Genomic DNA, 13,516 nt, shown 5'->3' on the forward strand with positions numbered 1-13,516 from the left:
CTAATGTTGTAGGAATCCAAACATTTTTGCTTCTTTCCAAACTAGGTATCATATGTATGGTGAAAATGTATATAAATTAAGCATTAATATCAGCAATGACCAAAATATGGAGAAGACAGTTTTCCAAAAGGAAGGAAATTATGGAGACAATTGGAATTATGGACAAGTAACCCTAAATGAAACAGTTAAATTTAAGGTTTGCAAAACACTTTATTATTTATATTTGTATTCTTTTTGTGGTGGTACTATTATATTTAGAATGATACGGTGAAAAAATTAATTTATTTTCTGAAGATAATCAAGTCACTTTCTCTACTTGCCCAATCTACCTCATATTTTATCTTTGAATATTTAATTTTCATTTATTCATTAGCCTATTAAAAACCATCATTGAGGAACAATGTGCTAACGAAAATACAGCTTATAATGGTCCATAAAATACATCAAAGACTTTTAGAATATTTCGACTTCCTTCAGCAACTTTCTAGCATAGGCCAACCATTTATCTCTAAGTCCTCTGCCTACCTGCAATTTTCAGCTTTTCACAAATACCACTTAGGCCAGCCCCGCCCTTTTCTACACCTACACCCATCGGCATTCACCCACCCTGCCCCACTCTGATTTAATCTCCACATATTTCCTTTAGGAACAAATTATATGAGCTGTATCATTGGGAAGTCTCTGATCATTTATTTCACATTAAGGTGAATTAATTTTTCAAATAACACTTTAATGTATTCTCTTCCTGAGGGTCTTTGCAATTAAAATATGGCATAATAGAGGCGATTAGTTTGACCAAATTAATAATGTTTTAAATTGGTAATTTCAAACACGAGAGTATCACTTTCAGAAGATGTATATTTGGGCAGACACTGCCATCATCAAAGGCTTCAGATTTTCCCCATGACTTGGTGTAAGGTAGGCAATAATTAATAACTCTCAACTGTTTTCCTCCCATCTTTCTTTCTTTCCTTCTCTTCCTTTTTCCTTCTTTTCTGTCGTCTTATTTGATCCTTTTATGGGACGTTTCCTCTCCAATTTTGTTTTCTGATAATTCAAAGAAGGCTAAATGGAACAGCTGGGGAGAAAAGAGAGAGCAGAAGGGGAAGTCAGTATTGCAGTGGCCAAATGTGGCTACACTCACTGAGCATCTTTTATAATGTAATATAATTGGGTCCATTTTCTCACAGCTCATGGGGTGGTGCGAGAGTGTCAAGTTCTACAGATATGTGCACTTTGGCTTTGCCATTTTGTTGTGAAATCATGAACGAGTCACCATAGTCTCCTTGAAATTTAATTAGGTCATATGTGTAAGGAAGGAAATAATACCTACTGAAATAATGTCTGGTATGAAGTAGGTGGAATGGATAAACAAATGAGTGAATGAATGACTGTTGAAAATTAAGTAAGATCAATGTATACCATGTGCCTAGCATAGCAAGTAGCATATAGCAGACATTCAATTTATGTCTTTCCTCTTCTACATAGCACAGGATCCAGGAAAGTACAGCTAAAATACCCACTGTTTCTGATTAGAATGGAATCAAATCATTTCATATGACTCTCTGAATTGCAGGTTGCTTTTAATGCTTTAAAAAACACGATCCTGAGTGATATAGCATTGGATGACATTAGCCTAACATATGGGATTTGCAATGTTCCTGAGAACCTAATATGTTACCTCTGGCCACTGGACCTTTCTTCCAAGTCTGGCTCTGTGTCCTCCAGGCATCACCCTTGCACAGTATCCCACATCAACACCCTAGGTGAACTATGACCAGTAACAGCTGGTCCTGAATGATCGTTTTACGCTCATACTTTCTCTCGTCCCCTTCACCTCCGGTGTGTTTTCTCTTCAGGCTTTATATGCTCTAAGAAGGCAGAAAACTACCTGAATGTTTAATATTGCTGAGAGAAGAAATTTGGGAGAAAATTGCTTTCTCCTGCCAGATGATATATATTCATGACAGAGTACACTGGAGTATGTCAATATCATAAAAAAGACACAGATAGACAGAGAGATAGAAACTGTAACAATACTGACTAACTCAGAAGGAAGACACCATTGGAAATTTAGCCAGTGTGAACACATAATAAGGGAGTTGGGTTCAGCAGAAGGTTTTAAAAAGTATGGTCTGTCAAGATTTCACTATGTATTAACTGGTCACCATATAGTTTGAGGTGACAACATTGAATCTCTAGACAATATTGACTCTCTTGGGCTCACAAGAAGAATCAAGTCAGAGAAGATTAGAATGGAATCAAATCATTTCATATGCCTCTCTGAATTACAGGTTGCTTTTAATGCTTTTAAAAACAAGATCCTGAGTGATATAGCATTGGATGACATTAGCCTAACACATGGGATTTGCAATGGGAGTCTTTATCCAGAACCAACTTTGGTGCCAACTCCTCCACCAGAACTTCCTAGTAAGTAACGTTCATGTGTATTTTGTCTTATTAAATCATTAATGTCAGGTGTGGAGGCTCACAGCTATAATTCCAGCATTTTGGGAGGCTGAAGCAGGAGGATTGCTTGAAGCCAGGAGTTTGAGACAAGCCTGAGGATTATAGCGAGACTCTGTCTCTACAAAACAAAACAAACAAACAAAAATTAGCTGGGCACAGTGGTGCATACCTGTAGTACCAGCTACTAGAGAGGCTGAGGCAGGAGGGCCTCTTGAGCCCTACAGATTGAGGCTGTTGTGAGCGGTAATCATGTCACTGTACTCCACCCTGGGCAATAGAGTAAGACTTTGTCTCTAGAAAAACAAAACAAAACAAAAAACAATAATTATTTTCAGGTAGACCTTCCTTTGGCTTATTTTCATTATCTCAACCTACTGGTATTTATTTTTCCTGAAAATCAAAGACTTTAAAATATAAGCCAAGCGGAAGCTAGCAAAATATTACATGTTACACATAAATCCACAATGAAAACCACCTTTATTATCGAGCATATTAATGATCATTTTAGTATCTTTTTATATTTGAAAGTAATAAAGGAGCTGGTTTCCATTTTGTTTTCACTGAAATACAAAAAATTTTGTACTGGCCATCTGGCATGGTCTGTAATTTTTGGGGAGGGAGCCCTGAGGTTTTTGTGGCCTTCTTAAGGAGTAATTTTAAGAGTTTAGTTAAGTCTGAAACCTACTGTGTCTATTTTTAAAATAATTTAATAGCAATGACTAATCAAGTCTGGACTTTGAACATATAGACCTAGATCACCTAAAATATTTTTGTCCTAAATAGTGCCTGTATTAGTCAGCGTTCTCTAGAGGGACAGAACTACTAGGATAGATGTATACATGAAACAGAGTTTTTAAGGAGTATTGACTCACATGATCACAAGGTGAAATTTCATAACAGGCCATCTGCAAGCTAAGGGGCAAAAAAGCCAGTCCAAGTCCCCAAACCTCAAAAGTAGGGAAGTTGATCGTGCAGCCTTCAATCTGTGGCCAAAGGCCTAAGAGCCTCTGGCAACCATTGGTGTAGGTCCAAGAGCCTGAAAGCTGAAGAACTTGGAGTCCGATGTTTGAGGGCAGGAAGCATCCAGCGTGAGGGAAAGATGAAGGCTGGAAAACTCAGCCAGTCTAATCCTTCCACGTTCTTCTGCCTGCTTTTGTTCTGGCTGTACTGGCAGCTGGTTAGACGGTGCCCACCCAGACTGAGAGTGGGTCTGCCTCTCCCAGTCCACTGACTCAAATGTTAATCTTTGACAACAGCTTCACAGACACACCCAGGAACAATACTTTGCATCCTTCAATCCAATCAAGTTGGCATTCAATATTAACTATCACAGTACCTTTGTAAGACTTTGGAGTGTGTTCCTTTCATGGAACCACTCATGTGTTACTGCTGAGAAGTGACCAAGATTCACAATGTCCTATAAGATCTTTTAACTCAAAAGGACCAAATCGAGCCTGTGTCTACTTGTGCTCTTAAGTCAAATTGGAACCATGACATTTCAGAACAAAACCCATTACCATTCAAATTATCCATGTCAAAGAAGACAATCACTTTATGTTACTTTCAGATTAGGGATTTGACAGAAAAACAAAGACAAAAGAAAAATGCCTATGATAATGAGTAATAACAAACATCCACTGACTTTCTATAGGGATTTTTTCACTACACTGTTGTTTTTATGCAAAAAAAACAACACTTTTTTCTTTGGATTGTGGTGGTTGGAAACTGACTTAGCTCTATGGCTTTGTTTGGGTTAAATCTCTTATGTGTTTAGTTCTGCATGGATCTGATCCCGCAAACACAGTACTTTTTCCGTTTCTCATTTTCTTCCAAGCACACTTAATACTTTTACCAAATTTATATCAGCAAATCAGTTTGGAGAGCCTATCCAAATTTGGTTTACTTCCAAAATTATATATTTTTCTCTTCCAGTCTTCAAGGGAAAAAAGTAGACTTTTCAAATGAGTGACTTTAACAATGAAAAGGTTCTAAAGATTAATTATGGGTATTTGAGAACATGTAACAAATGAGCTATCGTTATGTTGAAGATAGTAGTTATATTGTCATATCGATCCCATGCCACCATATGGAATGAGCACTTATATTCCACCAAAAGATTGGTTTGCTTTTACTATCTTGTGTATTATTAACATGTTTAGATGCTTATATGAGATATATATAAATTACTAAATATTTAATCATTCATTCAAATTTTATAAATATCTGCTGTCTGCAAAACACTGCAGATGAAATGTAAGATGTAGCAATAACCATTAATACATGAAAAAATTATATAAATAAATATTTAAAGCAATGTATAATTATGTGCCCCTAAAGGTAATACATGAGAGATGTAAGTGATAGAGGACTTTGGAGGAAAAAAAATGTGAGCAAAAGAAGGCTTTAAGGAAGCATGCAGATAAAAGACAGAATGATACTCATAAAATTGATGACAAAGCAGGAAAGTACCATACATTCTCATGTAATAATATTGGTCATAAAATTGTGACAAGAAGTGAGTTCCTTCACAGCAACTCTAGGTCAAATTTACCTTTGCTTTATCAGTGTATGACTGGTTCCTAACATCACAATAACTGGTCATCAGTAAATACTATTAGAGATGGACTAAGCCTCTCTCTTTCTCTCTCTTTCTCTCTCTCTCTCTCTCTCTGTCTGTCTCTATCTCTCTCTACATTGAATATGCTCTTATTTTGGTGACATGAAATGAAACTTTTGTTAAACAAAATTTTGGCACCAAAACTAAAGTTTGGAAGTGATGGTAAGGATGGATGTAGAAAAAAATACTCACATAAATGCAGTAATGTTGCATTCATGGCATTGTTTGAAAATAATTGTCTCATTTCATTTTTTGTAGGTGACCCACACCCTACCTATTTATTATATGGAACACTTTTGTGCAAGAACAACATTCAGCATCATTAAAATCATAGATGGCTTGATAAATATTAATTATCCTTACAGATACCAAATACTAGCAACATTTTGCTAGTTTGATATTTCAGTCATTTAACGTGATAGATTTTCTTGATAATTCTGCTAGTTTGTTCCTCTATTTATTCGTAAATAATAAAGAAGAAAAATTTTCTGGGAGGAAGTAACATAGATTCTTAGACCTGATATTTAAAATGTAGCAACATCTCATTACTACCTAAAATAGAAAATTTGAGGTAATTTTTTTACATCATACATACATAGAAACAAAATTTTAAATATGGCTTCTTAAGTTAAAAATGTATCTATATGACCCTTATAGTCTTCATATTTACATTCCAATCAGAAAGAGAAAAAGAGAACGCCTTGATGTCAAGCTTGGTGTCCCCGTCTATTTTAACAATAGGGAAATTATAATGAAAGAATAACCCATCTGATTTGAAAATACAAACTTTAGAATCTGCCCAGAGTCTGTTTGTTCCAGTTTCCAAATGGTTCACTTCAAGACAATATTTTTCACAGCAGAAAATGTTAATTACCATCAAATGTATTCTGAACAATTTCATTCTAATGCCATTTGCAATTGCTTCAGTGAAATTCTTATTTGAGCAGAGCTTTTTTGGTTCCAGATCACTGACTTGTTTAAGCAGTAATAAAAGGAAACCATGGCTGACTGGCTAATAGCCTTTCTTTGGCTACGTTTAGAGCATTTAGGGAAGAAAACAATCCCAGACCAGTGACTGAGTAATAAAGCTCAGTTTCCTCCTTCTTTCCTAGGAACCCACATTGTGTCTAGTTTGAGGAAATGTAAGTTCGGCTTTTATAACCACAGAGATTCTTCCATTTCATGACTTTAGTAACTTTCTGCTGCATCAGTTCTACAATTGTTGCTCTGTGATGTTGGTACAAATGAATTTAAATGTGGGGATTGCACTGAGCACACTTTAAGAGAGTAAACATTCCATTACACGACTATCATGCCAATTTAAAACAATTTTGATGATTCATGACAAGATACCTACTGAATAGAAATAGGTGTATACAAAACAAAATCCACATTTCAGGCCCCTGGCTTATTTCTGGGGCTGTTAAAACTAATTAAAAAAAAAAAAAAAAAAAAAAAAAAAAAAAACACCTAGCTATAGTATTAGATATTACAATATTCACTCTATTTCCACAGTTTTTCTTTATTTCACCATTTTTAAAGCCATTTTCTGCTTCCAAATGTGAATTAAAGGTAACTGGGCATGGTCGGGTGCGGTACCTCACACCTCTAATCTCAGCACTTTGGGAGGCTCAGGGGGGCAGGTCACTTGAGGCCAGGAATTCAAGACCAGCCTTGCCAACATGGCGAAACCCTGTCTCTCTGGGGTGGGGTAGGGGGGAAGTTAATTTGGAAAGTTTTGTAGATGTGACCTAATACTTAGAGCTAAATAATGTAACTTTAGTTCTTCATGTAGATATGAATCAATCAGTACCTGTCTACCTCTCTACCTCTCTTGAAATTGATGGCCTTATTCAGCAGTGAAATTGATAGCCATATTCAGCAGAACTGCTTGCTTTCTGTATCGTTAGTATGACTTATAGTCAAACCTGTAGCAAACTCCATATTAACTGCAAACATATACACTTATATCAGTGTGTTTTGGGCTGTTTTATTTTGTTTTAACTATTTTACCTCTAAAACTAATAGCCTGAGCCAGGCACAGTGGCACATACCTGTTGTCCGAGCTACTCAGAAGCCTGAGACAGGATGATGCTTTGAAGTCAGGAGTTCAAGGCTGGAGTGCACTACGATCATGCTTGTGAATAGCTACAGCACTCCAGTCTGGGCAACAGAGTAAGACTCAATCTCAAAGCAAGACAAAACAAAACAAACTAATAGCCTATGATTTTGAGCTCTCATTGTCTGGATTTTTATTAATAACCAAATTTAGAGCACAGAGAAAAAAATCTGAACTTTATTGTTGCACATTTAATAAAAATATTTATATCAGGAATGATCACTATAACTTGTTAATGCAAACATAAATTTTGATAAAATGAACACAAAATTTTATGGAATATTTTACTTTAAATTACAACCTAAACTTTTAAAATGCTATTTGTAATACCAAAAGATTTGAGTATCTATTACAATAATGATGAAAAACAATAGCCAATTTTGAAAATTAGCCACTTTTTATATATTCAAACATCAATCAATAGGCTGTATTATTTTTCAAGCTACATCTATTAATTCTATCACATAAAGTATCAATCAAAAATCTGTTTTTCCCATAGTCTCATTTCTTGTTTTGCCATAAATATTTTTAATTAAAGCCCTCTCATTGTAGATGAAAGCTAGGCTCTTCTCCTTTTCACCTCTCAGTAAACACCCCTGCGTTAACACACTATTTCATGGACAGCAGAAGCTTAAGCATGGAGTAAAAATGACATGCATCAAGGAAAATATCTATCCTTGGCAATCACTTTGCCAAATACTGCATCTTATTTACATAGAATATGCAGTGAAAATCCCTAGTGGCATAGTAAGAAATTAATCAGAACACAAGTGTTTGAGAGAACAGCTCCCAGAAAAAAAAAAAAGAAGGAATTTAACACTGTAAATGAATATAATTCCCTATACCAGACAGGCTATTTTACTCTCTTTCCCTGGCTGAGGATGTTTTACCTAATGGCACAGCATGACTGTGATATCTGGAATTACATTTCATTAATCTTTAGTTTCTCTATTAGAAGCACACGCCACATCTCTGCCAGATCAACACCACCATTAAAGTAAATTGTGTCATCATATTTAGAATGACTTAAAGTGCTTTTGCCAATTCTTTACAGTCATTTATATGCAGAGAGTAACTGATCTATTTTATCAGGCCAAGGATCAGAGATGTCTTATTGGTCAGTTATTTGATAATAAATTATAATTTAAATGCATTTCAAAAAGTACTTAAGTATTTTAAAGGGATGCATTTTCCAAGACTTGTGTTTAGTGGAGAAATCCTAAGTAAACTGCCTGCCTTGACAGGTTTAACTATTACACTTGACAACGTTTGAGTTCTTGTTATGTACTCATTAACATCCTACCTACTCATCTTTAAGTATAGCACACTAAGTGTTCAATTATGTCAGTATCCAATGCATTTTCCAAATCTCAGCTATTTACTATATCAGGAATATAAGGTTTTACATTTTTTCTTGTTCCTTGAGGATAAAATAAGAATAATGGTAAAAAATACAAAAACATTTTTTTAAAAACCCACTATTGGCCACTGCTAAATTTGTGAAATAGGCAGTTACTTTTTCCCACTCTTATATCTGAGTGGAATATTTGTCCCTGCAGTTAGTTACACATTCCCTCCTTCACTGGTCTCATTAAGGATAAAAAGAAGTGTTTCATAGCAATGTAGAATTATTGAAGTTAAATGTGCCATGTGTATGTAGAGGTTATAGGATTGTGGTAGACCCTTCTTCCGAAATCTTTGTAAATTAGTCATGATTTCCTGTTGAGAACTTGCCCTTATTCTCCATTGCTGTTCTTTCATTGGTTCACATGCCTTTCTTAGCACCCCGTGTACATTCTCTTCTTCCTTCTAGGTTTACCCATCCTTGACCTTACTTGTCAGTGTTTTCATCCACTGCCCTTTTTTTGTTATGTACCTATGAAGTGCCAGTTATAGAGACTCAACTGAAACCCTGCCTATGGCAGTGTGAACCAGATGGTGGAAATTATTCAAAGTTTAATTAACCCAATAGGAGACAGTAAAGTGCTGTGGGATGAGCTTGAGATTAACCACGATGAGGTCTTGACTTTGACACTAGGTGGCTGTGTATGGCATTAACAAGCAAGTGAATATCTGTAATTCTCAGATTTTCCATTTAAAGCTGAAATAATAATAGTAATTACCTAATCCGCAAGGTTGCCTCGAAAACCAGTACTAAGTATGGCAGGTAATGCATAGGAACATTTCTTAAATTATCTCGAATTTTACAACAATCCAAAAAATCCTTAATAGATATCTAGTTGTCTCCAAGACAACTAACTCAGAGCAACAATTTTTATCCAGTAACTCCAACAAATCCTCCTCTTATGCACTGCATTCTCTCCCCATATGAGATAACATGCATGGAAACACTTTGCAAGCTTTGGTAAAACATTTTGTTATTTTGATAAGTTCATCTGGGTCTAGACAAACCTGGCCCTGGGAGTCATGTAGAATAGGATCATGCCCTATCTCTTTACTGAACAGGACAGGTTGGCAAGGATCCCAACACTGAGTCAGAGTAATTGCCTTCTCTCTCCCATCATATGCATCATGAAACTCAAATCTAAGCAGTGAGTTACATGTAAATTTTGAAGATGCACATGAATTTAAAGTGATTTACAGGAATAAGGCAGATGATATATGAAAGAGAAATTAAAGAAGAGAGTATGGCTATAGACCCTGTCATAGATGTAGAGACACTTAGTTATTCCTCCCATAATCTGATTTCTAGTTTATTGGGGGTAAATAATCCCAGTATTATACACCTTTAATAATAGAAAATAATATATTTATTCCAGTTTTCTGCATTCTTCAAATTAGGTTACTTTTCTTCTTTTGGTCTTATTTTAAAACATAATAATGGTAACAAGAAGTAGATATAATTAGAGTGTTTAAAATAGTTGTTGATTTTTTACATTACTTTAGAATTTGTTTCTAATAAATGAAACACCAAAATATGTTAAGAATTTTATAAAGTTAATCTACCTACTTAAAGGGTCAGACTCTGAGCTGGAAGATCCGTGCTCTATTGTTTTAATAAATTTGTCTTAATAAGTTACTTGTCTCCATTTGGCTTCTGCCCAATGTTGGCTACCAGATCAGAGCATTCATTAAGCAAATGAAGTTTCACTTGGTCTCCCTTTCCTTACTATCGATGTGCAGAATAGTGAAGCCTCCCCTTAAGACTACCAATAAATAAATAAATAAAAGGGAAAAAAAGGAAAATCAAGAATTGCAGAATTAAATGATTTACTAGCCTTTCTCGTTAGAGAGTGGTAAATATTGAATTTCTTTTATTGTAAGTAAACATTTTCTACATTAGGGATTTGATACCTTCGTTTATGAAATCTATTTATAAAAGATATTTGTCAAAAAAGTTCCTTTGTATAAATAATTTTAGGAAAGTGCTGCACACTATCATGCTTTCTTGAAGATTCACAAGGGCCTTAAGAATACTAAAGAAATTTTGAATAGTTCTTATCTTTTTTTTTTCAATTTGATTTTGATTTGATTTTGATTTGATCAGAATTTGATTTTCTGTTCTTGTGTTAGTGTGCTAAGGATAATGGTCTCCAGCTCCGTCCATGTCCCTGCAAATGTCGTGATCTCATTATTTTTTATTACTACATAGTACTCCATGGTGTATATGTACCACCTTTTCTTTATCCAGTCTATCACTGATGGCCATTTAGGTTGATTCAAAGTCTTTCCTATTTTGAATAGCACTGCAATGAACAAACGTGTGCATGTGTCTTTATAATAGAAGGATTTATATTCCTTTGAGTATATACCTACCTGGTAGCGGAATTGCTGGGTCAGATGGTATTTCTGTCTTTAGGTCTTTGGGAAATCACCACACTGTCTTCCACACAGTCTAACTAATTTACATTCCCACCAACAGTCTGCAAGTGTTTCTTTTTCTCCACAAACTCTCCAATATTTGTTATTTTTTGACTTTTTAGTAATAGCCACTCTGACTGGTGTCAGATGGTACCTTTTGCAAATTATGCATCTGACAACGGTCCAATATCCAGCTTCTATAAAGAACTTTATATGAAAATTTACCAGAAAAAGAAATTTACTAGAAAAAGAATAAACAACTACACAAAAAAGTGGGCAAAGGGCATGAACAAACACTTTTCAAACGATAACATACATGTAGCCAACAGTCATGTGAAAAAAGCTCAACATCACTGATTATTAGAGTTCTTATCTATTTAATCTATTAAGTATTTTTCCTTTACTTAAACTGCAACATTTACCCTTACATGACTAAAATTTGCTTGTCAAAATTTGTATTCTAAGAAATGTAATTGAAAATTCGCTGGCATATGGTATTAGCTCTCTGAAATAAACATTGTGTTACTAATGATTTCCCATTGCTTTCCTTTTCAGCGGACTGTGGAGGACCTTTTGAACTGTGGGAGCCAAATACAACATTCAGTTCTATGAACTTTCCAAACAGCTACCCTAATCTGGCTTTCTGTGAGTCATTTCTTTTCCAGGTCATCAGAAACAAATCTCCATATGAAATGTAGATCTCCCCTTGGCACAGCAAAGTAGATTATCAATTTGTCAAACATGGGTACACCTGTCATGTCTACCTATAAGATTGCTTAATATAACAACAAAAATAACAATAATTCCTAAATATATACAGCATTTGTTTCATGCCAGGCACTGTGTTAATGCCCAATATACATTATTTCATTCATTTCCCACAAGAACTTCTTGAAGCAGGTGTCATTATTGTAATTCCAAATTTAGAAGTTGAATAACAACAGTGAGAGAGCCAGTGTTACTCCAGACACCACTTTCTAAATCACTTTCCTTGTCTGTGCATATAATGTCTACAGTGTGTTTAACAAGTTTGCAATTTCAAAGGACAAAGACAATGGGAAGTATTAGAAAGTAAAGAACCTGTTGTAGCATTCACACTTTTTGCAAATATACACTGGAGTCAATAAAGCAGATAGCTACAGTAATGTAATTATTTCCAGTATAAAAAATAAAATTATAAGAAAGATCACTAAAAATTTTGTCTAGAGAAAATAGTTTGCTAAAACTGCATAAAGACTACCTCTAGATCAATGTTCCTAAATAGAGAAACTCATATAGAGATACATAAAGATTGGGTTGGAGATGCAGATTCCCTAGCCCGTCCTACAAAGGTTCCACTTCAGGAGTTTGGGTTGGGAAACAAACATCTTTCCATGGCCATGCATGGTTAAGACCACTAAGCTAAATGGAGAATTCTGTCAATGAAAGAAATGCCCCAGTGGTGGGGAAAATATGTCGTCAGAAAAAGCCAACCTTCTTACTTCAGATGATCAAGAGATAAGAGAGCATCACTTTTATAGGTGCATGTAGGGTCAGTATTGTAGACAGATAACTCATCCCCCCAAAATAAATAGCAACTAATCTAATTTGACTTGTTTGGGGAAACAAAGTTATCTCTGCTTCACACTGGAGACATCTTTTAAACGTCATTTGAACAAAGTGATAATCTGAAAAATCCAGCAAGCAGTGGAACATTGAAACAATTTGGAGAAATTTATTAAATTTAAATGTATTTGTTTATTCGACAAATGTGTATTCAATACTTTATTTCTTAGTCTGAAGCAAGTAAAGAAGACACAAATGTAGCACAGTATAGATGGTGACTCAATATGTTGTCAGGCACAAAATGTCCAAAATACTTTTATAATAAGGGTAAAGGCAGGACTTTGTGGAGAGACGTGGAGAGTCCTTGACATACTAAAGTAGGAGACAACTGTTTCTTGAATCTCCAAGAAAAATTAAATAATGGTAATGGGTAAAATTGTGTGTGAAGGGATTTTGCACCATGCTATAAAGTTTGAATTCCATTCTGAGAGCAGTAGGGAGTTCTTTGAATAGTTGACAGGAAAATGGCGATAAAAAGGAGCTTGCATTTTAGATCAGAGATCGACGGTAAGGGACGAGAACCATCAGCATCACCAACTGGGAGATGAGAAACTATAGTTATTTGAACTCTTGTCATGGTGGCAAAGGACATTGAGAAGTAAATGGGATTCAAAGGATGTAGGAGGTAGCATTAACAGGCTTTGGTGATTGATTGGGTGTGGTAGGAGAAAGGAGATTAGGGAAGGTGCTGAGGTTGCAAGCATAGAGAACTGTGAGTGGGTGATTAGTAGTGCCACTGAGATAGGAAGGATAAGATAAATGAGTTTGCAAAAGAGATAATTCTGCTTTTTCTTTAGAACATGTTGGATTTGAAATATGTACAGCCATAGACAGTAAATAAGTAGATAAATTTGCCTGCATCTCAAAAAAGTGCAGAAAATAAA

The 13,516-nt window shown here is 35.2% G+C and overlaps 1 protein-coding gene across 1 annotated transcript in view; it reads left to right on the forward strand.

Annotated features, from left to right (window-relative positions):
- TMPRSS15 (transmembrane serine protease 15) overlaps positions 1-13,516 on the forward strand; it is a 135,759-nt gene that overhangs the window by 60,308 nt on the left and 61,935 nt on the right. Inside the window, exons 12-14 of the mRNA XM_023227525.2 lie at positions 46-196; positions 2,295-2,430; positions 11,583-11,672. Of these exons, the coding sequence (XP_023083293.1) occupies positions 46-196; positions 2,295-2,430; positions 11,583-11,672 (377 nt within the window). The remainder of the gene's footprint in view (positions 1-45; positions 197-2,294; positions 2,431-11,582; positions 11,673-13,516) is intronic.

The sequence above is a fragment of the Piliocolobus tephrosceles genome, chromosome 19 (genome assembly GCF_002776525.5).
Source record: "Piliocolobus tephrosceles isolate RC106 chromosome 19, ASM277652v3, whole genome shotgun sequence".
Classification (NCBI taxonomy): Eukaryota; Metazoa; Chordata; class Mammalia; order Primates; family Cercopithecidae; genus Piliocolobus; species Piliocolobus tephrosceles.